Source organism: Canis lupus, chromosome 29 (assembly GCF_011100685.1).
Source record: "Canis lupus familiaris isolate Mischka breed German Shepherd chromosome 29, alternate assembly UU_Cfam_GSD_1.0, whole genome shotgun sequence".
NCBI lineage: Eukaryota > Metazoa > Chordata > Mammalia > Carnivora > Canidae > Canis > Canis lupus.
In genome coordinates, this window is record NC_049250.1 from 6,523,490 (window position 1) to 6,540,409 (window position 16,920).

A 16,920-nucleotide genomic window follows, 5' to 3' on the forward strand; every position below is an offset into this window, starting at 1 on the left:
AGTTTGTTTTTATCTTCAAATTATAAATATCCTTATTGTTTCTATTTTTTTTATTGTAAGCCCCTTAAAGTTCCCTTTCAAAATAGGCAGGAATAATGAATGAATGAAATGCTAGGAATAGCCAAGATACCTACAACTATAATCAGATTGCATTTACATTATCATGTATTCTTTATGGTGCCGTCATTGCGGAGATGAATAATTATCCTCACCCCCCCCCCCCCTTCGCAGCCAAAATGAGCGAAACTTCTTCCACTAGTGTTTCCATGATTCATCGGTCTTTTGAAGGTCAAGGTCCTCCTCGCCACCTGAGTGTCATGCATCCTGTTGTGGCCAAAAAAATCAGCTTCTACAAGAGTGGAGACCCACAGTTTGGCGGGGTCAAGGTGGTGGTCAACCCGCGTTCCTTCAAGACATTTGATGCTTTGCTCGATAACTTATCAAGGAAGGTGCCTTTACCTTTCGGGGTGAGGAACATCAGCACCCCTCGGGGAAGGCACAGCATCACACGCCTGGAGGAGCTGGAGGACGGCGCGTCGTACCTGTGCTCCCACCGTAGGAAAGTGCAGCCGGTCGACCTCGACAAGGCCCGCCGGCGCCCGCGACCGTGGCTCAGCAGCCGGGCCATCAGTGCGCATGCGCAGCGCTCCCCGCCGACCAGCATAGGCGCCGCCGGGGCTCCCGGCATGCTACGCGCCCCGCGAAGGCTTCTGGTCTTTAGAAATGGCGACCCGAAGATAAGGCGCGTGGTTATTGTGAACAGAAGGGTCACGCAGAGCTTCCAGGCTTTTCTGCAGCACCTGACAGAGGTTATGCGGTTCCCGGTGACCAAGCTGTATGCCACGGATGGAAGGAAGGTGAGTGTTCTGGGCGTTTCTCACGTCTGAGCTCGCGTCACGTAGGATGTGGGTGGAGGCCCCGGAGAATGAAAGGCTTCACGTGCACGTGTGTGTGTGTGTGTGTGTGTGTGTGTGTTCGTGTTCCCACCCTGGTGGGAGGGTACCGGCTCACGTGTGTGGGTGGCTCTACTGTTCTCTGGTCAGAATCCGAGGAAGCGATTGCCATGAGGGGCTCTTTTTAATCTCACACTCCCTCCCCTTTTTTGCCTTCCTTGTGCACCGAGTTGTATAATGGGTTGGCACAGAATCTTATCAGGACAATATTTCTTGAAAAGCCGTGGCCACTAGTGATACTGTTAGGTAGAGAAAGCATTTTTTTCTGCCATCTCTGCTGGTGTGAGGGTAGGTAGGTAGGTGGAGGAACAGAGGAGAGCTCCCCCTGCAGCTGTGAGCCTGTCCACCAGGCCCTTTCTCAGCTTGCTCATGGTAGAAATTAGCTACAGCTGGATATTTTGGTGGGGAAGGCAGAGGCTGAACTGACTTTTAAAAATATTTTTTAAGTTATGGCAGAAGACTGGTCACCAGGTAGTGTACAGGCCGAGTAATGATGTTGGTCTCACCACCCCCACCTTGATAGTTGGTAATTTTGTATACATTATTGGTGCCTACAGAATGCTTGGTGATGGGCAGCCCAGGTGGCTCAGCGGTTTAGCGCCGCCTTCAGCCCAGGGCTTGATTCTTGAGACCCGGGATAGAGTCCCACATCGAGCTCCCTGCATGGAGCCTGCTTCTCCCTCTGCCTGTGTCTTTCTCTCTCTCTCTCTCTGTCCCTCATAAATAAATAAAATCTTTAAAAAAGGAAAAAAAAAAAAAAAGAATGCTTGGTGATTATCTCTGTAAAGCCCTGAAGGTTTTTGATTCCATTCACTATAAAATTGACATGGAAAGGGGGCCATAGCTGGCTCAGTCCACCACACTCTTGATATCAGGGTTGTGAGTTCAAAGTCCCACGTTGGGTGTAGAGATACTTAAAAAAAATAATCATAAAATCTTTTTTATTTTAAAGATTTTATTTATTTATTCATGAGAGACACGGAGAGGCAGAGACACAAGCAGAGGGAGAAGCAGGCTTCCCGCAGGGAGCCCACTGGGGGACTAAATCCCAGAACTCTGGGATCACGCCCTGAGCCGAAGGCAGACCTCAACTGCTGAGCCACCCAGGCTTCCCAAACATCATAAAATCTTTAAAAAAATTACGGTATGGAAAGAACAAAGCTTCATGTTGCTCATATAAGGACCTTAACTCTTTGGTTTCTTCTAGGTTCCCAGTCTCCAGGCGGTGATCCTGAGCTCTGGAGCTGTGGTGGCAGCAGGAAGGGAGCCATTTAAACCAGGAAATTATGACATCCAGAAGTACTTGCTTTCTGCAAGATTACCAGGGACCTCTCATCATGTATACATCAAGGGAAATACTAGATCAGAAAGCAGAAAGAGTAAGTCACTTAAATTTTTAGCCCTGAGTTGTGTGTTTTTTTTTTCTTTTGTTTTTAACCACAACATCAAAAAAACAAAACAAACCCAAAACCCAAAGCAATCTATGCTTAAATGACCAATTTCCTTCATCACGTGAAAGAAAATGAGAGGATCAAAAACATTCTAAACTGAAATTGGTTATATGTATAGTTGAAAAGAGTCATAGAGATTGTATGATTTTTTTTTTTTTAGATTTTTCCAAATCAGTCAGTGATTAAGTTGATGTGGTAAGCCTTTATTTGTGTGTGTGTGTGTGTGTGTGTAATATAATACCTAGATAAAAAAAATTGCCAGCATTTCTTGATTTGGAGAGGAGCTTTATGGAATTTGTGTAAGTGACATCTGGTAGAGTTTTCTCCAGATTGTACCATGCAGCATCATAGCTGAGCGCAGCAGATTGAGTGACTGTGTTTTTAAAAATCTCTTAAGTACATATCAACTCCACTTTCTGAAGTTATTCCAGTAAAAATCACAGCCCTTGGATCCATTTTTTATTTAAAAAATTGATGTGATCATTCATGCTGGTTAATAATAATCTAGGTTGATGATTCCTTAGGAAATGCTGCACAATATAGCATAATCCTTTGGGTTGGGGAGAAAGAGGGCTTGTTGATGCTCAGAACTGTGGCATAAGCTGTAAATTCTCTATGCAGGCATGGTTAGTTGTATTATTCAGTGTGCTCAATATTTTAATCTCTATTCATTGTGCACACTTTTTTAGCTCTATGCTAAGGAATTTATTGCCATTTATACTTAAATTTTGGTTTTCATTTAGATGTGGAATAATAAACCCTTTGAGTAGTATTAATCTCTCTACTTACTGCTGAAGAGGGTGAAACTCCTCTGTTATGATATATTCAATAGATATCTCTTAATGTTTCTATTTTGTAGGCATTAGCTGCCAAATACCTGGTAAGTGTATGGTAGTACTATTTCACTGTGCTCATTTTACTAAGGTGATTTTACTATTTTGTGATATGGGCTGCTGAGTATGATTTTTGATGGTGTTAGGGAATGTGAGGGTTTTGTTAAGTTTTAATTTAAAAAATTTTAAGTGAGGCATTTTCATTGGCAATTTTGGTAAATGCATACAAAAATAAGAGAAAATATTTTTAGGTTTATACTCTGAAATGTTGAAGGTATTTGATTGATGCAAAACATATGTAAATCCATACAAACTGTTAATAAGAGTTTGATTGAATTAAAGAAGCTTGAATACTAAAGTTATCTTTAGAGACACACAGTAAAAAATAACTAAATATGTTGGCTTGTTGTCTAGCTGTTTTTTTTTGTGCCCTATGTCAAATGTACTAATTATGCAAAGTGAATGCTAAATTAGTAATTATTACTCAATTAATGTTTTTAAATTCTAAAAATGTTTTAGCTTTCATAATGCTATAGATGTCTCTCTTGGCTTTGCACAGGCAGGAAAATGAATATAACTGAATTATATTATTTGCTTTGTTTGCATAGGTAAGCAGCACTTAGACTCCAGTTTCAGTACTGGTAAACAAAACAACAAAACAAAATTCCACAAAAATCTTTATTTTTGCTAGAATCCTTGTCAGTTTCTACTTTATAATTTCCTTCTTAAAACTGCCTAATTAAACTCATTAAAATTCTATGAATCTCATTATTAAAGTAGGATTATAGGTTTTCTTTTTGAGAGTAGCTTGTAGAAATGTACCAGATGTTATAGTGAATTTAAGTAACCAATGAATAAGAGGTGAGAAACATATTAATAATCTTACTATGTATGATTTTAACTTCAGATATAGAGCTGCATTATAGTTTCAATAGGGTTTTTCAGACAAGTTTCTGAAACAAACCATGATTTACAATATTGTTTCTACAGAAGAATGTGTTGCAAGTTCAAACCAGCTGATTTACTGATGATATTTGGAAAATAAAACATCCATGCATTTAGGGCTGCCTAGCATCAATGTGAGGAAGGTTTGGTTTGTAATAAAGACTTACAGTGTATTCAAAAAAAAATCTTACTATGAAATTTAGAAAATATGGTATTTTTCTTACCAATAACTTAATTTTTTTCTTTTCTTTCTTTGCTGCCTCTTCTATTGGATATTTATAACTTCTCTGTCTTCTGCATTTTGACATGGGACATCTTTTAACTCTTAAAATCTTGAAAGTGAGCACACATGTGCCTTCAAGCCCAAGGTCCCAGATTTATTCTGTTTCTTCTGGCAAAATGCATAATAATGATTGCTACTCAGACCATTCTTTTGCTTCTGAAAATTACTTGGCCTTGGAAAAAAATGATTCTCGGAATTTACTGATATACCCTTCTGAAGATGATATTGAGAAATCAATTATTTTTAATCAAGATGGCACCATGACAGTTGAGATGAAAGTTCGATTTAAGATAAAAGAGGAGGAAACCATAAAGTGGACCACTGTCAGTAGAGCTAGTCTTTCTCATAACAATGAAAAGTGTGAGGTAGGCTGTTTTCCAGGAAGAACAGATGATCAGTCATCTCATTTAAAGATTGCGGCATGCTCATTGTCTGCAGATGTCTCATCTCTGGAGAAAGACAATAATCAAGAGGTCAGTTTGACAGAGGAAATAAACACTCGAATAACAGATCAAGAGACTGAAACTTGCACTTCTGTTAGTTGGGAGAATGGTGCTATGGACACAAACACTGTCCAGGGGACTCAGGATCAAGCAAAGCATCATTTTTATAGGCCCCCTACACCTGGACCAAAGAGAGTGAGACAAAAATCTGTGAGAGGGAGTGTGACCTTGGTTTCTGAAACGGAAGTTGAAGAGGAAATGATTAGACAATTTTCCTATAGTGAAGCAAGGGAAGATGGGGAAAACAAATCTGAGTATCACATGTTCACACATTCTTGCAGTAAAATGTCATCAGTATCTAACAAACCACTGCTTGTTCAGATCAATAACAATGAGCAGATGGAGTCATCTTTAGAAAGGAAAAAGGAGAGCAGGTTGCTCAAGTCAGGTGCAATACGTGCTGGTGTAGAAATTACAAATCAGAAGATGTTAGAGATGTCTCATAATAATGGCTCGCCGCAGACTATATCAGAAAACTCAATTGTGGGGGAAGTTATAGTTGATAGTTTAACATCAGACAACAAAACTAATATCAAAATCTTAAGGCCTTATAGTAGGACCAGGGATAGATTCAGCCCTATTTTAGCAGATACGACTCATTCTTTAAGTAACGACTCTGGAATTGACAAAACTGTTTCTGAGATCCCAGCTTTGGTAGAGTCTTCCACTGTTACCACAAGAATTGACAGACTAATTAATGAATTTGCTCAGTGTGATTTAACAAAATTTCCAGCAAATGAAAAGCAGACTTCGTTATCTGTTGCCAGCAAAAAGAAGATGAAATCTCAGCAACAAGTGATAAATTCTAGGCATCAGATCCGGAAGATTGCAACCAAAGGAATTCTTAGTAAGAATAAGAGAATAAACACAGGACGTAGAATTGCACAGGAAATCATATTGGAGGGTTCAGATGGTTCCCTTAAAGGAGGAGTAGTTTGTGAGGAAGACCTCCATGTAAGTGATACGGTAATTGAATCAAATTATTGTTCCCAAAGTGATCTCAATCCTGTAAATTCCAAGAATTTCCATGTAAATAAATTAAATACTCTTCAGAATCCTAAGAAGTTTCAAGGACTTTTAGCTAAAAGAAAATCCAGACCACTAACCAAAGTAAGTTTAGGAGGACCTACAAAAAGAGAAATTGGTCAAGGAGATAAAGTATTTCCCCATAATGACTTTAGGTATTGCAAAAATAATTTTGAAGATCAAAATTTATTTCCTATGTTTAACTTCCTTGAGCAAAGACCCAGTGATTTTTGTGGACCACAGGGCCAAGCAGAAATAGCATCTTGGTATTTGGGAGGAATTACTAAGAAAAATTTAGTTTCAAAAGTTAATAATTCACACATAACTTTAAAAACTCAGAAGAAACAAAAAGGGGATAAGTTAAAATCAAGTACTACTGTAAGTAAACAACAAGTTACAACCAGGGCAAATTCCTTAGGTTCTTTGAAAAAAGCTGTTTTTCCTGAGGCTATTAGCCATCATTCAGTTCAAAATTATATACAGAGATGGTTGCAGAACACAAATCCACATTCAGCTTTGCAATCTAGAAAATCAGCTCCAATATACAAAAAGGATAGGAGTGTGGTAAGTTGTAACAACAATGGTTTTGCAGGAACTAAGTCCCACACAAGTTCTGGAGAAGGAAATAATTTTGCTAGAGAAAGTAACAAGTATATAACTAAAAATGCCAGTTTGACAGAAAATCTAGGTAAAAAGGTAGGTAAATTTTTTGACAAAGTTAACAGTGAAGAACTTTCTAAAGATCTCTGTGAGAACCAGGTTGAATCTCTGAATGATGCTTGCTTGCTTCCCTTGCATGAAAATTGTGCTTTGTCACAGTCAGCTATTGATGATCATAATACTAAAATCCAGGTATGTGCTGAAAAATTAGGACCAGAGATAAGCCTTGTTTACCAAGAGATAAATGTAGCTACAAAAAGGCACAGCGTAGAAGCTGCCATTCAAGTAGATCTTACAGAAGAAGACACTTCAAAAGACCCTTTACCAATCTTATTGCTTCGCCAACTGCAAGCTTTAGTTCCTAGTATTCATAAGACTCAGAATGGAATTACTCAAATGCCAGGTTCACTTGCAGATATTCCCTTCTCTTCCCCAATATGTAAGTCTTATACTAATGTTCTTCTAGCTTGGCTTCTGGTACTAACCTTAAAAGGAAGTATAAATAGCTTCTGTCAAGGTGATGCTCACAAGACTACCAACAGAGCTTCAGAAATACTTGGATTATTGGAGGTCCTAAGGCATACTGCCATCACAGAGGAAGCTGATGATTTGAAGGCTGCTGTTGCCAATTTAGTGGAATCAACCACAAATCACTTTGGACTCACTGAGAAAGAACAAGACATGGTTCCAGTAGGACTTTCTGCAAATTGTTCCACACCCAACCTTCATAGAGTTCCTAAGTGCGTTGAAAATGAAAAAACACAGAAAATCTCTTCAGGTGGAGGCCACTCTGCCAGTGAGCACTGTGGCCCTGAAGCCTGTGTTTCAGAGTTGACTTGTTCATGTCAGATGTGCATTGTGAATAAGACCTGTCCTCCAAAAGAGACTTGTAACCTCAGTGACATTTTTTGCCCTAGTGATGGCTGTACTGTTGATCAGACCCCCATGAATAAGGCTTGTTTCCAAGGAGAGGTCTGTTCACTTACTGATGCTCTATCTTCCCACAGGGCTTGTGCTCATGAAGAAAACCATAGTCGTAAGGCAACTTGCCCAATTGATGAGGCCTACATTCCCAACAAAATCTGTAACACCAGTGATTTTTTAATTTTTAAAGAAAACACATGTACTGATAATTTGGAATTGACTGAAGAATTAGAAAGAATAAATAAAGTTCAGAAAGATCTAAATGTTTTGGCAGACCCTGGGTGTAAACATAGCTTTAATATATTGGTATCAGACCAGAATATCAGCAATTTAAGCTACTCTAGCTTTCCCATAAATGAAACTGAACCAGAATTTGATAAGGAACGTAGTTCTGTAGCTGAATTGAAAAATTATTCATTAAAGACATTTCAGGGTAAAAATGCATATACATCCTCTGATAAGGAAGACTCCAAGACTTCTGAAGAACCAGGCTCAATAACCAATAGCATGACATCAAGTGAAAGAAACATTTCAGAATTGGAATCTTTTGAAGAATTAGAAAACCAGGACACTGATACCTTTCATATGAAGGTAAATGCAAGAGAGCAGGCCGCTGAAGAATTGATCCAAAAAGAGTTAGAGGCTAGTAAAAATTTGCAATTGATCGATGGCTCCAGAAGGAACATTACAGAAGAAGAAGAAAGAAATGGTATAATTTGCGAGGCAATCCGAAGGAGGCTGGCAACACCACCATCTTTAGTGTTTTGCTATGATTCTAAGCAAAATACTGAAAAGGACCTCAATGAAGGAGAAACTGAAATGAGAGTAAAAATGATGGTGAAAAGCGTGGAAATTGGAAGTTATTCAGAGTCCTCTCTTGATTTTAAAAATGACTTCATAGGACCAGTGACTTCTGATTGGTCTGAATTTAGACCAAGCAGTGAGAATGAGCAGCCATATAAAACATCCAGTGATGGCCCCAATGGCAGTTGTGAGGAAATTGTTCAAGACAAGGACTATAATAAAGGATTTGTTAAAAGGACAATAGAAAAACTTTACAGTAAAGGGGAAATTATTAAACCATCTTTTTTTTCTGGGTCTATACACAGATCTCAGGTTTGTCCTTATAATTCTGTTGAATTTCAGTGTGCTAGGAAAGTAGATCTTTATGATTCTGAAGGTCAGTCATTTGGCTCTTCTGAACAGCTCTCTAGTAATTCATCTATGTTGCAGAAATTTCTAGAAGAAGGACAAGATAAATGTGACTTTAATGATGTGAGGGCCAATTATCATGGAGGAGACATTTTAGGACATGGTACAAAACAAAACGATCATAACAGAATCATCAGAGACATAGAAGAAGGAGTACTGATTGATAAAGGAAAGTGGCTCTTGAAAGAAAATCATTTGTTAAGAATATCATCTCCTGAAAATTCAGGCTTATATGGCAATGCAGACACCATATCAGTGGATACTCTACTTAATAATGACAATGAAGTACCATATTCCCATTTCGGAAATTTGGCCCCAGACCCAACCATGGCTGAGCTGTCCTCTTCAGAATTGGAGGAATTGAGTCAACCCCTTGAACTGAAATGCAGTTATTTTAATATGCCTCATTGTAGTGATTCTGAGCCTTTTTGTGAGGATTTGCTAGATGTTCAAAATAAAACTTGTGCCAGGGAGAGAATACCAGTTCATCATGCAGAGGAGAAGGCTAATCATAAATCAGAAAGAGTATGCACATCAGTAACTCATGGCTTTACATCTGCTGGTAACAAAGTTCATCCTGTCTCTGATGATACTATTAAAAATCAACCTTTGCCTGTTAATAATGCAATTCATGGTGCACTTCAGGAAGGCGACTCTCTGGATAAACTCTATGCTATCTGTGGACAGCATTGCCCAATACTAACTGTTATCATCCAGCCTATAAATGAGGAAGACCGAGGATTTGCATATTGCAAAAATTCTGATATTGAAAATTTCTTGGGCCTCCATTTATGGATGAAAGTACATCCATATTTACTACCATCAAACAAAACCATATTTAGAGATGCTAACAATAAAGCAAATGGTAGAAAAGCATTTATTGATAATGCCTTTGATGATACATTTGACTTGATGGATAAAAGAAAATTAAGAAATTTAAAAGGAATTAGTTCATTGGGCTTAGAGGAAGAAAATAATTTAAAGAAATTTCAATTATATTTAAAGAAAAAGTTTTGTGTGAATTTCTTGCACACATCATTGTTGATTGTGGATAATAGGAATTCAGATACACGTGACTCCATTAATCAGACAAATGAAATCTTTGAAGTAGTTGATGAGAATAATAATTTCTTGAATAGCAGATTTCAGAACTCAAGAACAAATCTCAACCAAGTAGTAAGAGAATGTAGTGACTTCTTTTTTGAAATGCATGGTCAGACTTGCCTATTTTACCAAGTTGAAACATCCTTAAATATTAGTAACAGAAATACAGTAGAAATATTTTATGTATTTGAGGATGAAAATCTTTTTATTTGGGAAGAGGAAAGCCAATTTGATCTTGAAAGCAATGATGAAGATTTATAATTTTAATATCAGCACAGACTTTTAAAATCAATACATTTTTTCCTCATAATGAGATGAAACATCTAGAATGGGCATAGACGAGATAACCTTTAAAAATTTCCCACTTCTTTAAAATGAGCTTATTCTAGAAGCTTGCACTTGGATAATCTGATTTGACTTTCATTATTCTGCTGTTCTTCATTTTTCCAAAAATTAGAGACTCAGTTTTTATTGTATTATTTTTGAAATTTTTGTGTTTGTTTTTCCCTGAACATATGTAACTTCCTAGAACTGATTCTTCTTTCAGGACATCACAAAAGCCCTAAGGACAGGAATTAGATATTTTTTCTCTCCTTTTATGTTGTTTACTTTAGTGCAAAATGTGTATTGGTGAATAAAATATATTGATGAATAAATAGAATAGACATAGTCTCAAAGTGTACTTCATTTATTAATTTTAACTGCTGATTTAATAAAGGCATGAAGGTAAGATCTCACAACAATCTCCTATTTCTTGTTCCACATGTGTTGAATCTGGTTTCCTCAGAACGTCTAATGAACTCACAAGCATTTCCAGAGGACAGGATTCACCAGTTCTTTTCACAATTAAAAAAAAATGCTTTACTACTAAGCTGTCTCTCTAGTACTTTGCCTAGAAAATATAATCTTTTAAACAGTAGTAAAATGGTAAGAAATCCAAATAGGTCAGAATAAAAAAGAGGAAAAACTTAGGGCAGCTCAGGGAAGCAAAAGGAGCTGGAATGTTTTAACTTGGGAAAGAAAATTTAAAATTTAAAATTCTCAAAATTGGAAAAGAACTGCTATGAAGAGAAACTTGACATTTTTTAATGTTTCAACTGCAATTAGATATAAAAACACGTTGCCTAGAAGGATAAATAAATTTGATTAGACTATAAATTGCCTCTTTTGAATACTTGAGGTATTTTGCTTGGGATTATCCAGGGAACCTTTTAAGATTCCTTTCACTTCATGACTATATGATAGTACAGAAACACATTTGTTTTAAAAAGATTTTATTCATTTATTCATGAGAGACATAGAGGGACGTAGAGAGAGGCAGGCTCCATGCAGGGAGCCCGACATGGGACCCGATCCAGGGACTCCAGGATCATGCCCTGGGCCAAATGCGGACACTCAACCACTCAGCCATCCAGGATTCCCTAGAAACAAGTTTTATAAAACATTGAAATAAAAAAAAAATAAAAAAAAATAAAACATTGAAATCTATGTTTCTTGTGTGGAACTGCCTCAAAGTAGAACAATTAATGGTGTTTTTGAGCCACATACGGAGGTGCTAAAATAACTTAAATTTGGCATTGAGTAACTAAAGGTAAGTAATTACATAAAAAATACCTTTGGTTTCAGCTCTGCATGAGGCATAAATTCATAAAAAACTATGAGTTGCTATTTATTTCACCAGATGAAGCCTATCTCTATGTAGAGTATGCTTTTTCTACATTAAGTGATAGGATTTTCTCATGAAAAGTAGAGATTGCTATGTTATGTAAGCTTCTGTAATGACCAATGAGAATTTTGTTCAAATAAAAGGGCTAAAATTGTGGAGAAATAATAGAAGATGGATAATTAATGTTAATTTTGTGCCTATTTTATAGTAGGGTCTATGGTAGTCTTACAGATTGATTACGTGTAATCTTTCCTCATAAAGACACTGAGTTTGGCTTTGCTATACTCCCTTTTTATAGGTGACAGAACCTAGAGTAAGGGAGGTAAAGCACTTTCATCAGTGGTGCACAGTATCATGTCAGAATTTGAACCCAGACCTTTGTGCTTGAAAATCAAAGCTATTTTTATTACACCTTTATTTTTTTAATGTGAGGAAAAAGTGGTAAAATGTTTAAAAAATTGGCATCTGCATGGCTCAGTCTGTTAAGTGTCTGACTCTTAATTTTGGCTCAGATAATGATCTCAGGGTTGTGAAATGGAACCCTGATCAGGCTCTATGCTGAGCGTGGAGCCTGCATAAAATTCTCTTTCCCCTTCTTCCTCTGTCCCTTATCCATATATATGTAAAATCAGTGCTCTCTCCAGAGAAGGAAATTAATTTGGAAAGAGAATGATATTTAGGTGAATCAAGGAGATTGGGGAAATCACATCAGCCAGGAGCTTTTAGGAAAATATGGGATGTAGTATATGGTTTTTACCAATTATACTACAAATGTTATATTAATGCAATAACACTAGTAGGTGGCCCAGATGATATTGGGAATAGAATTGAGAGTGACATGTGAATTAGTAATGCATGACTGTGTAATGTACTATTTGAGATGAATGGGTTCATATGCATTATATTCTGAGATTTGGATCCACATCGTCTATCATGTTTCTATCCTGGTTCTAGCATATTGCTTGGGACATGGTAAGCACCTAGTAAATGTGTTGAATGGTTAAGAAATGCTTTTTCTTTATGCCTTGTTATCTTCAAATTGATACATATAGGGGGATATGAAAAGATGCTAAGAGGTAGAGCTGAGTTTTTTTTTGTATTTTTTGAAGCAATATTTCAGTCATTAAAAACATCTGTGAAAGTGATTTTTTCTTTTAAACATTAAAATGAATTTTAAAAAATTTTCACCAGACTTATATTAAAAACATATCTTGTAACACTGTGAAAGAAGACTAAATGAAACTTCAGAAGAAATTTAAGAATTTTGCACAGATTTAAAGGTGAAGTGTCCGAGGTTGAGGATGGGATCTGAGCCTATTGTGTTCTGGATAATGTAGCCAAGTTCAGAATCTTGGAATCTAGGTGAAATGATGTAATTATTGTTTATGCCCACAAGATGTCAGCTGCGCTATGCTTTCCTGGAAGCTCAGTCGCTGAACTCAGAAAGAGGCTTGCATGGCTAAAGGGAGTGCATCAAGGACTGAGACAGTCCCTGGGCAGTTTGCTTCTGCTTCAAAGAAAACTAAAGACCAAATTGTACAAGCACCCCTCCCCACAAATCTTAAACCCAGATGTCATATCAGGACTCAGAGGAAATAGTCTGTTTGTAGCAAGGAGCTGAAGTTCAAAAGTAGAGGAGTTACTAAGAAAAGTGCAAGATCTTCAATAATCATCAGAGTTGATTACAAGAAAAGCTGAATTTGGAGCATCGGGATAACCCAAAGTCCTAAGTCCAGTTGAAACTAAGTTAATGAATCTTTAGTTTGTGGGTAGAGGTGATTTTTTCCATGGTTTTCAGATATTTTATATCAACTTTTCAGTGACAAAATATGTGTCCTGTTTTCAAGGTTTAAACTGAGATATCAAAGCAATGTTTCATGTTTGTACCACTCATTTTGTTAGTTTTCTCATCTGTAAAATGGGGCTACCACGTTAAAGGTCTTATCTGTAAAATAATTTTAAGCTGCCTTATAAGATTGTTGTGAGAGGGTCACTTAAGAGTATGATGGAAAAGGTATTAGCACAAAACTTGGCACACTGTGCTTAATACATTTTAGCTGTTTTGTTTAGCATTTAATACATTTTGGCTGTTTTGTTTTTATTTACAATTTAATTTTTTTTACCCTTAAAAATTGAGATATAGTTAACACAGTTAACACACAACGTGACATTAGTTTCAGGTTTACAACATAGTGATTTGACAACATTATACTTTGCTTACTACAAATGTAGCTACCATCTGTCACCATGCAATGCTATTATAATACCATTGACTATATTCCCTATGCTGTACCTTTCTGTCTTGTGACTTATTAATTCTGTAACTGGAAGCCTGTACCTACCACTCTCCTTCACTCATTCTGCCCGTCCCTTTGCCCCTTGTTCTCTGGCAACCACCAGTTTTTCTATGTGTTTATGGGTCTGTTTCTGCTGTTTTGGTTGTTTCATTTTTTTAGATTCCACATTTAAGTGAAATCATATGGCATTTGTCTTTATTTGACTTCTCTTACTTAGTGAAATGCCCTCTAGGTCCATCTGTGTTGTTGCAAATGGCAACATCTTACTCTTTTTTTATGGCTGAATAATATTCTGTTGTGTATGTATACCACTTATTTTTTATTCTATTAATGGAATTTGAATGCTTCCATATCTTGACTATTGTAAATAATGTTGTGATTAACATAGTAAATATATCTTTTTGAATTAACGTTTTTGTTTTCTTTGGTGGAATTACTGGGTTATATGGTATTTTTATTTTTAATTTTTTGAGGAGCTTCCATAATGTTTTCCACAGTGGCTGTACCAATTTACATCTCTCCTATCCCTTTACTTCACATCCTTGCCAACACTTGTTATTTCTTATCTTTTTTTAAAAACGATTTTATATATTTATCTGAGAGAAAGCAATAGATAGAGCATGAGCAGTGAGAGAAGGGCAGAGGGCAAGGAAGAAGCAAACTCCCTGCTGAGCAGAAAGCCCAATGCAGGACTGATATCCCAGAACCCCTGAGATAATGACCTGAGCTGAAGGTAGACACTTAACCAGCTGGGCCATCCAGGTGCCCTAATTTCTTGTCTTCCTGGTACTAGCCATTCTGACAAGCATCAGGTGGTATTTTATTGTGTGTGTTTTTCAAAGGATTTTTTTTTTTTTTTAAGTAATCTCTACACCCAACATTGGATTTGAACCTAAAACCCGGAGGTCAAGAGTTGCCTGGTCTACTGACTAAGCCAGCCAGGTATCCCTCATTGTGGTTTTAATTTGCATTTCCCTGATGATCAGTGATGTTGTGAATCTTTTCAAGTATTTGTTGGCCATCTATATGTCTTCTTTGGAAAAATGTCTATTAAGGTCCTCTGCCCATTTGTAATCAGATTATTTGTTTTTTTGGTGTTGAGTTATATTATTAGTTATTTATGTATTTTGGATATTAACCGCTCATTAGATATATTACTTGCAAGTATCTTCTCCCGTTCACTGTGTTCCTTTTTTTGGCATGTTGACAGTTCTCTTTGCTATGCAAAAGTTTTTAACTTTGGTGTTGTCCCAATAGTTTATTTTTGTGTTTGTTTCCTTTGCCTGGGGAGACATGTCTAGAAAAATGTTGCTAACAGCAATGTCAAAGAAATGACTGCCCCTTTTTTTTTAAAAAAAAAAATGTATTTGACAGAGAAAGGGAGAGAGACAGAAAGCGTGAATGCACCAAGTAGGAGTAGCAGAGGGAGAGGGAGAAGCATGGGGCTTGTTTCTAGAACCCTGAGATCATGACCTGAGCTGAAAGACAATTAACTGACTGAGCCACCCAGGTACCCTGACTGCCTTTTTTTTTTTTTTTTAAGTAATTTGTGTTTTTTTAGGTCTCATATTTAGGTCCTTAATTCATTTTTTAGTTTTTGTGTGGTATGAGAAAGTGATCAGTTTTCATTTTTTGCATGCAGCTTTCCAGTTTTTCAACATCATTTATTAAAAAGACTGTCCTATTCCTTTTAAAAAATTTATTTATTTATTTATTTGTCCTATTTCTATGGCATATTTTTGCCACCTTTGCTGTGGATTAATAGATCATATAGGTGTGGTTTTATTTCTGGACTTTTCTGTTCCATTGATTTATGTGTCTGTTTTTGTGTCAGTATCATGCTGTTTTGATTACTTTAGCTTTTGTAGTGAGTGTATCTTGAAATCTGGAATTGAGATACCTCCAACTTTGTTCCTCTTTCTTAAGATTACTTTGGCTTTTTTTTTTTTTTTTTTCACTATGAAAATGCTTTAATGGTGGCATCTGTACAGCATGTGACGTCCAGACAGGAAAAAGAGCAAGTGCACACAGAGACACGGCTGTCAGAGAACAGGTTGTGAGCGAATACAGAGTTCACACAGCTTCCACGCGCTTTACCAGGTATCAGCTCTAGGCCACCTCCTCCTCCGCCTCCTCCTCGAACTCCCCCTCCTCCTCTGCCGTGGCATTCTGGTACTGCTGGTACTCAGACACCAGGTCATTCATGTTGCTTTCGGCCTCTGTGAACTCCATCTCGTCCATGCCCTCACCCGTGTACCAGTGTAGGAAGGCCTTGTGCCGGAACATGGCCGTGAACTGCTCTGAGATGCGCTTGAACAGCTCCTGGATGGCTGTGCTGTTGCCAATGTCTTTTGTGGTTCCATACAAATTTTAGTATTATTTGTTCTAGTTCTGTGAAAAATGTTGGTATTTTGATAGGGATTTCATTAAACCCATAGATTGTTCTTAGAAGCATAGAGATTTTAAGGATGTTAATTCTTCCAATCCATCAACATGGAATATCTTTCCGTTTGTGCTTTCTTTTCATTTGTTTGATCAGTGTTTTGTAGTTTTCAGAGAATAGGTCTTTCAGCTCCTAGGTATTTTGTTCTTTTTGGTGCAATAGTAAATGAGATTTGTTTTTTTAAAATTTTTCTTTCTACTATTCGTTACTAGTGTATAGAAATGCAGCTGATTTCTGTATATTATCTTGTATCTTGCAACTTTAATGAATTCATCAGTTCTAATAGTTTTTTGTTGGAGACTAAGGCTTTCTAAATATAGTATGTCATCTGCAAGTATTGATAGTTTTACTTCTTATTTACCAATCTGGATACCTTTTGTTTATATATTTATTTTTCTTGTCTGATTGCTGCAGCTAGGACTTCAGTGCTATGTTGAATAAAAATGGTTAGAGTGGGTGTTTTTGTCTTATTCTTGATCTTAGGGGAAAGAATTTCATTTTTCACCATTGATTATGATGTTAGCTCTGGGTTTGTCTATATGGTCTTTATTATGTTGGGGTATGTTCTCTCTAAACCCACTTTGTTGAGAGTTTTCTTTTTTAAAAAAATTATGAATGGA

The 16,920-nt window shown here is 36.9% G+C and overlaps 1 protein-coding gene and 1 long non-coding RNA gene across 3 annotated transcripts in view; one reads left to right on the forward strand and one right to left on the reverse strand.

Annotated features, from left to right (window-relative positions):
• Positions 1-610, reverse strand: part of LOC119866698 — a 33,550-nt gene extending 32,940 nt beyond the window's left edge. For both annotated transcript variants that reach the window (XR_005380957.1, XR_005380958.1), the window contains exon 1: positions 460-610. This is a non-coding gene — a long non-coding RNA (uncharacterized LOC119866698). The remainder of the gene's footprint in view (positions 1-459) is intronic.
• Positions 237-10,563, forward strand: RP1 (RP1 axonemal microtubule associated). The gene is given in 3 exon segments (NM_001003040.2): positions 237-857; positions 2,161-2,332; positions 4,523-10,563. Coding segments are annotated over 3 exon segments (6,426 nt in total). The 3' UTR covers positions 10,156-10,563.
• Positions 10,564-16,920: the final 6,357 nt, after the last annotated feature.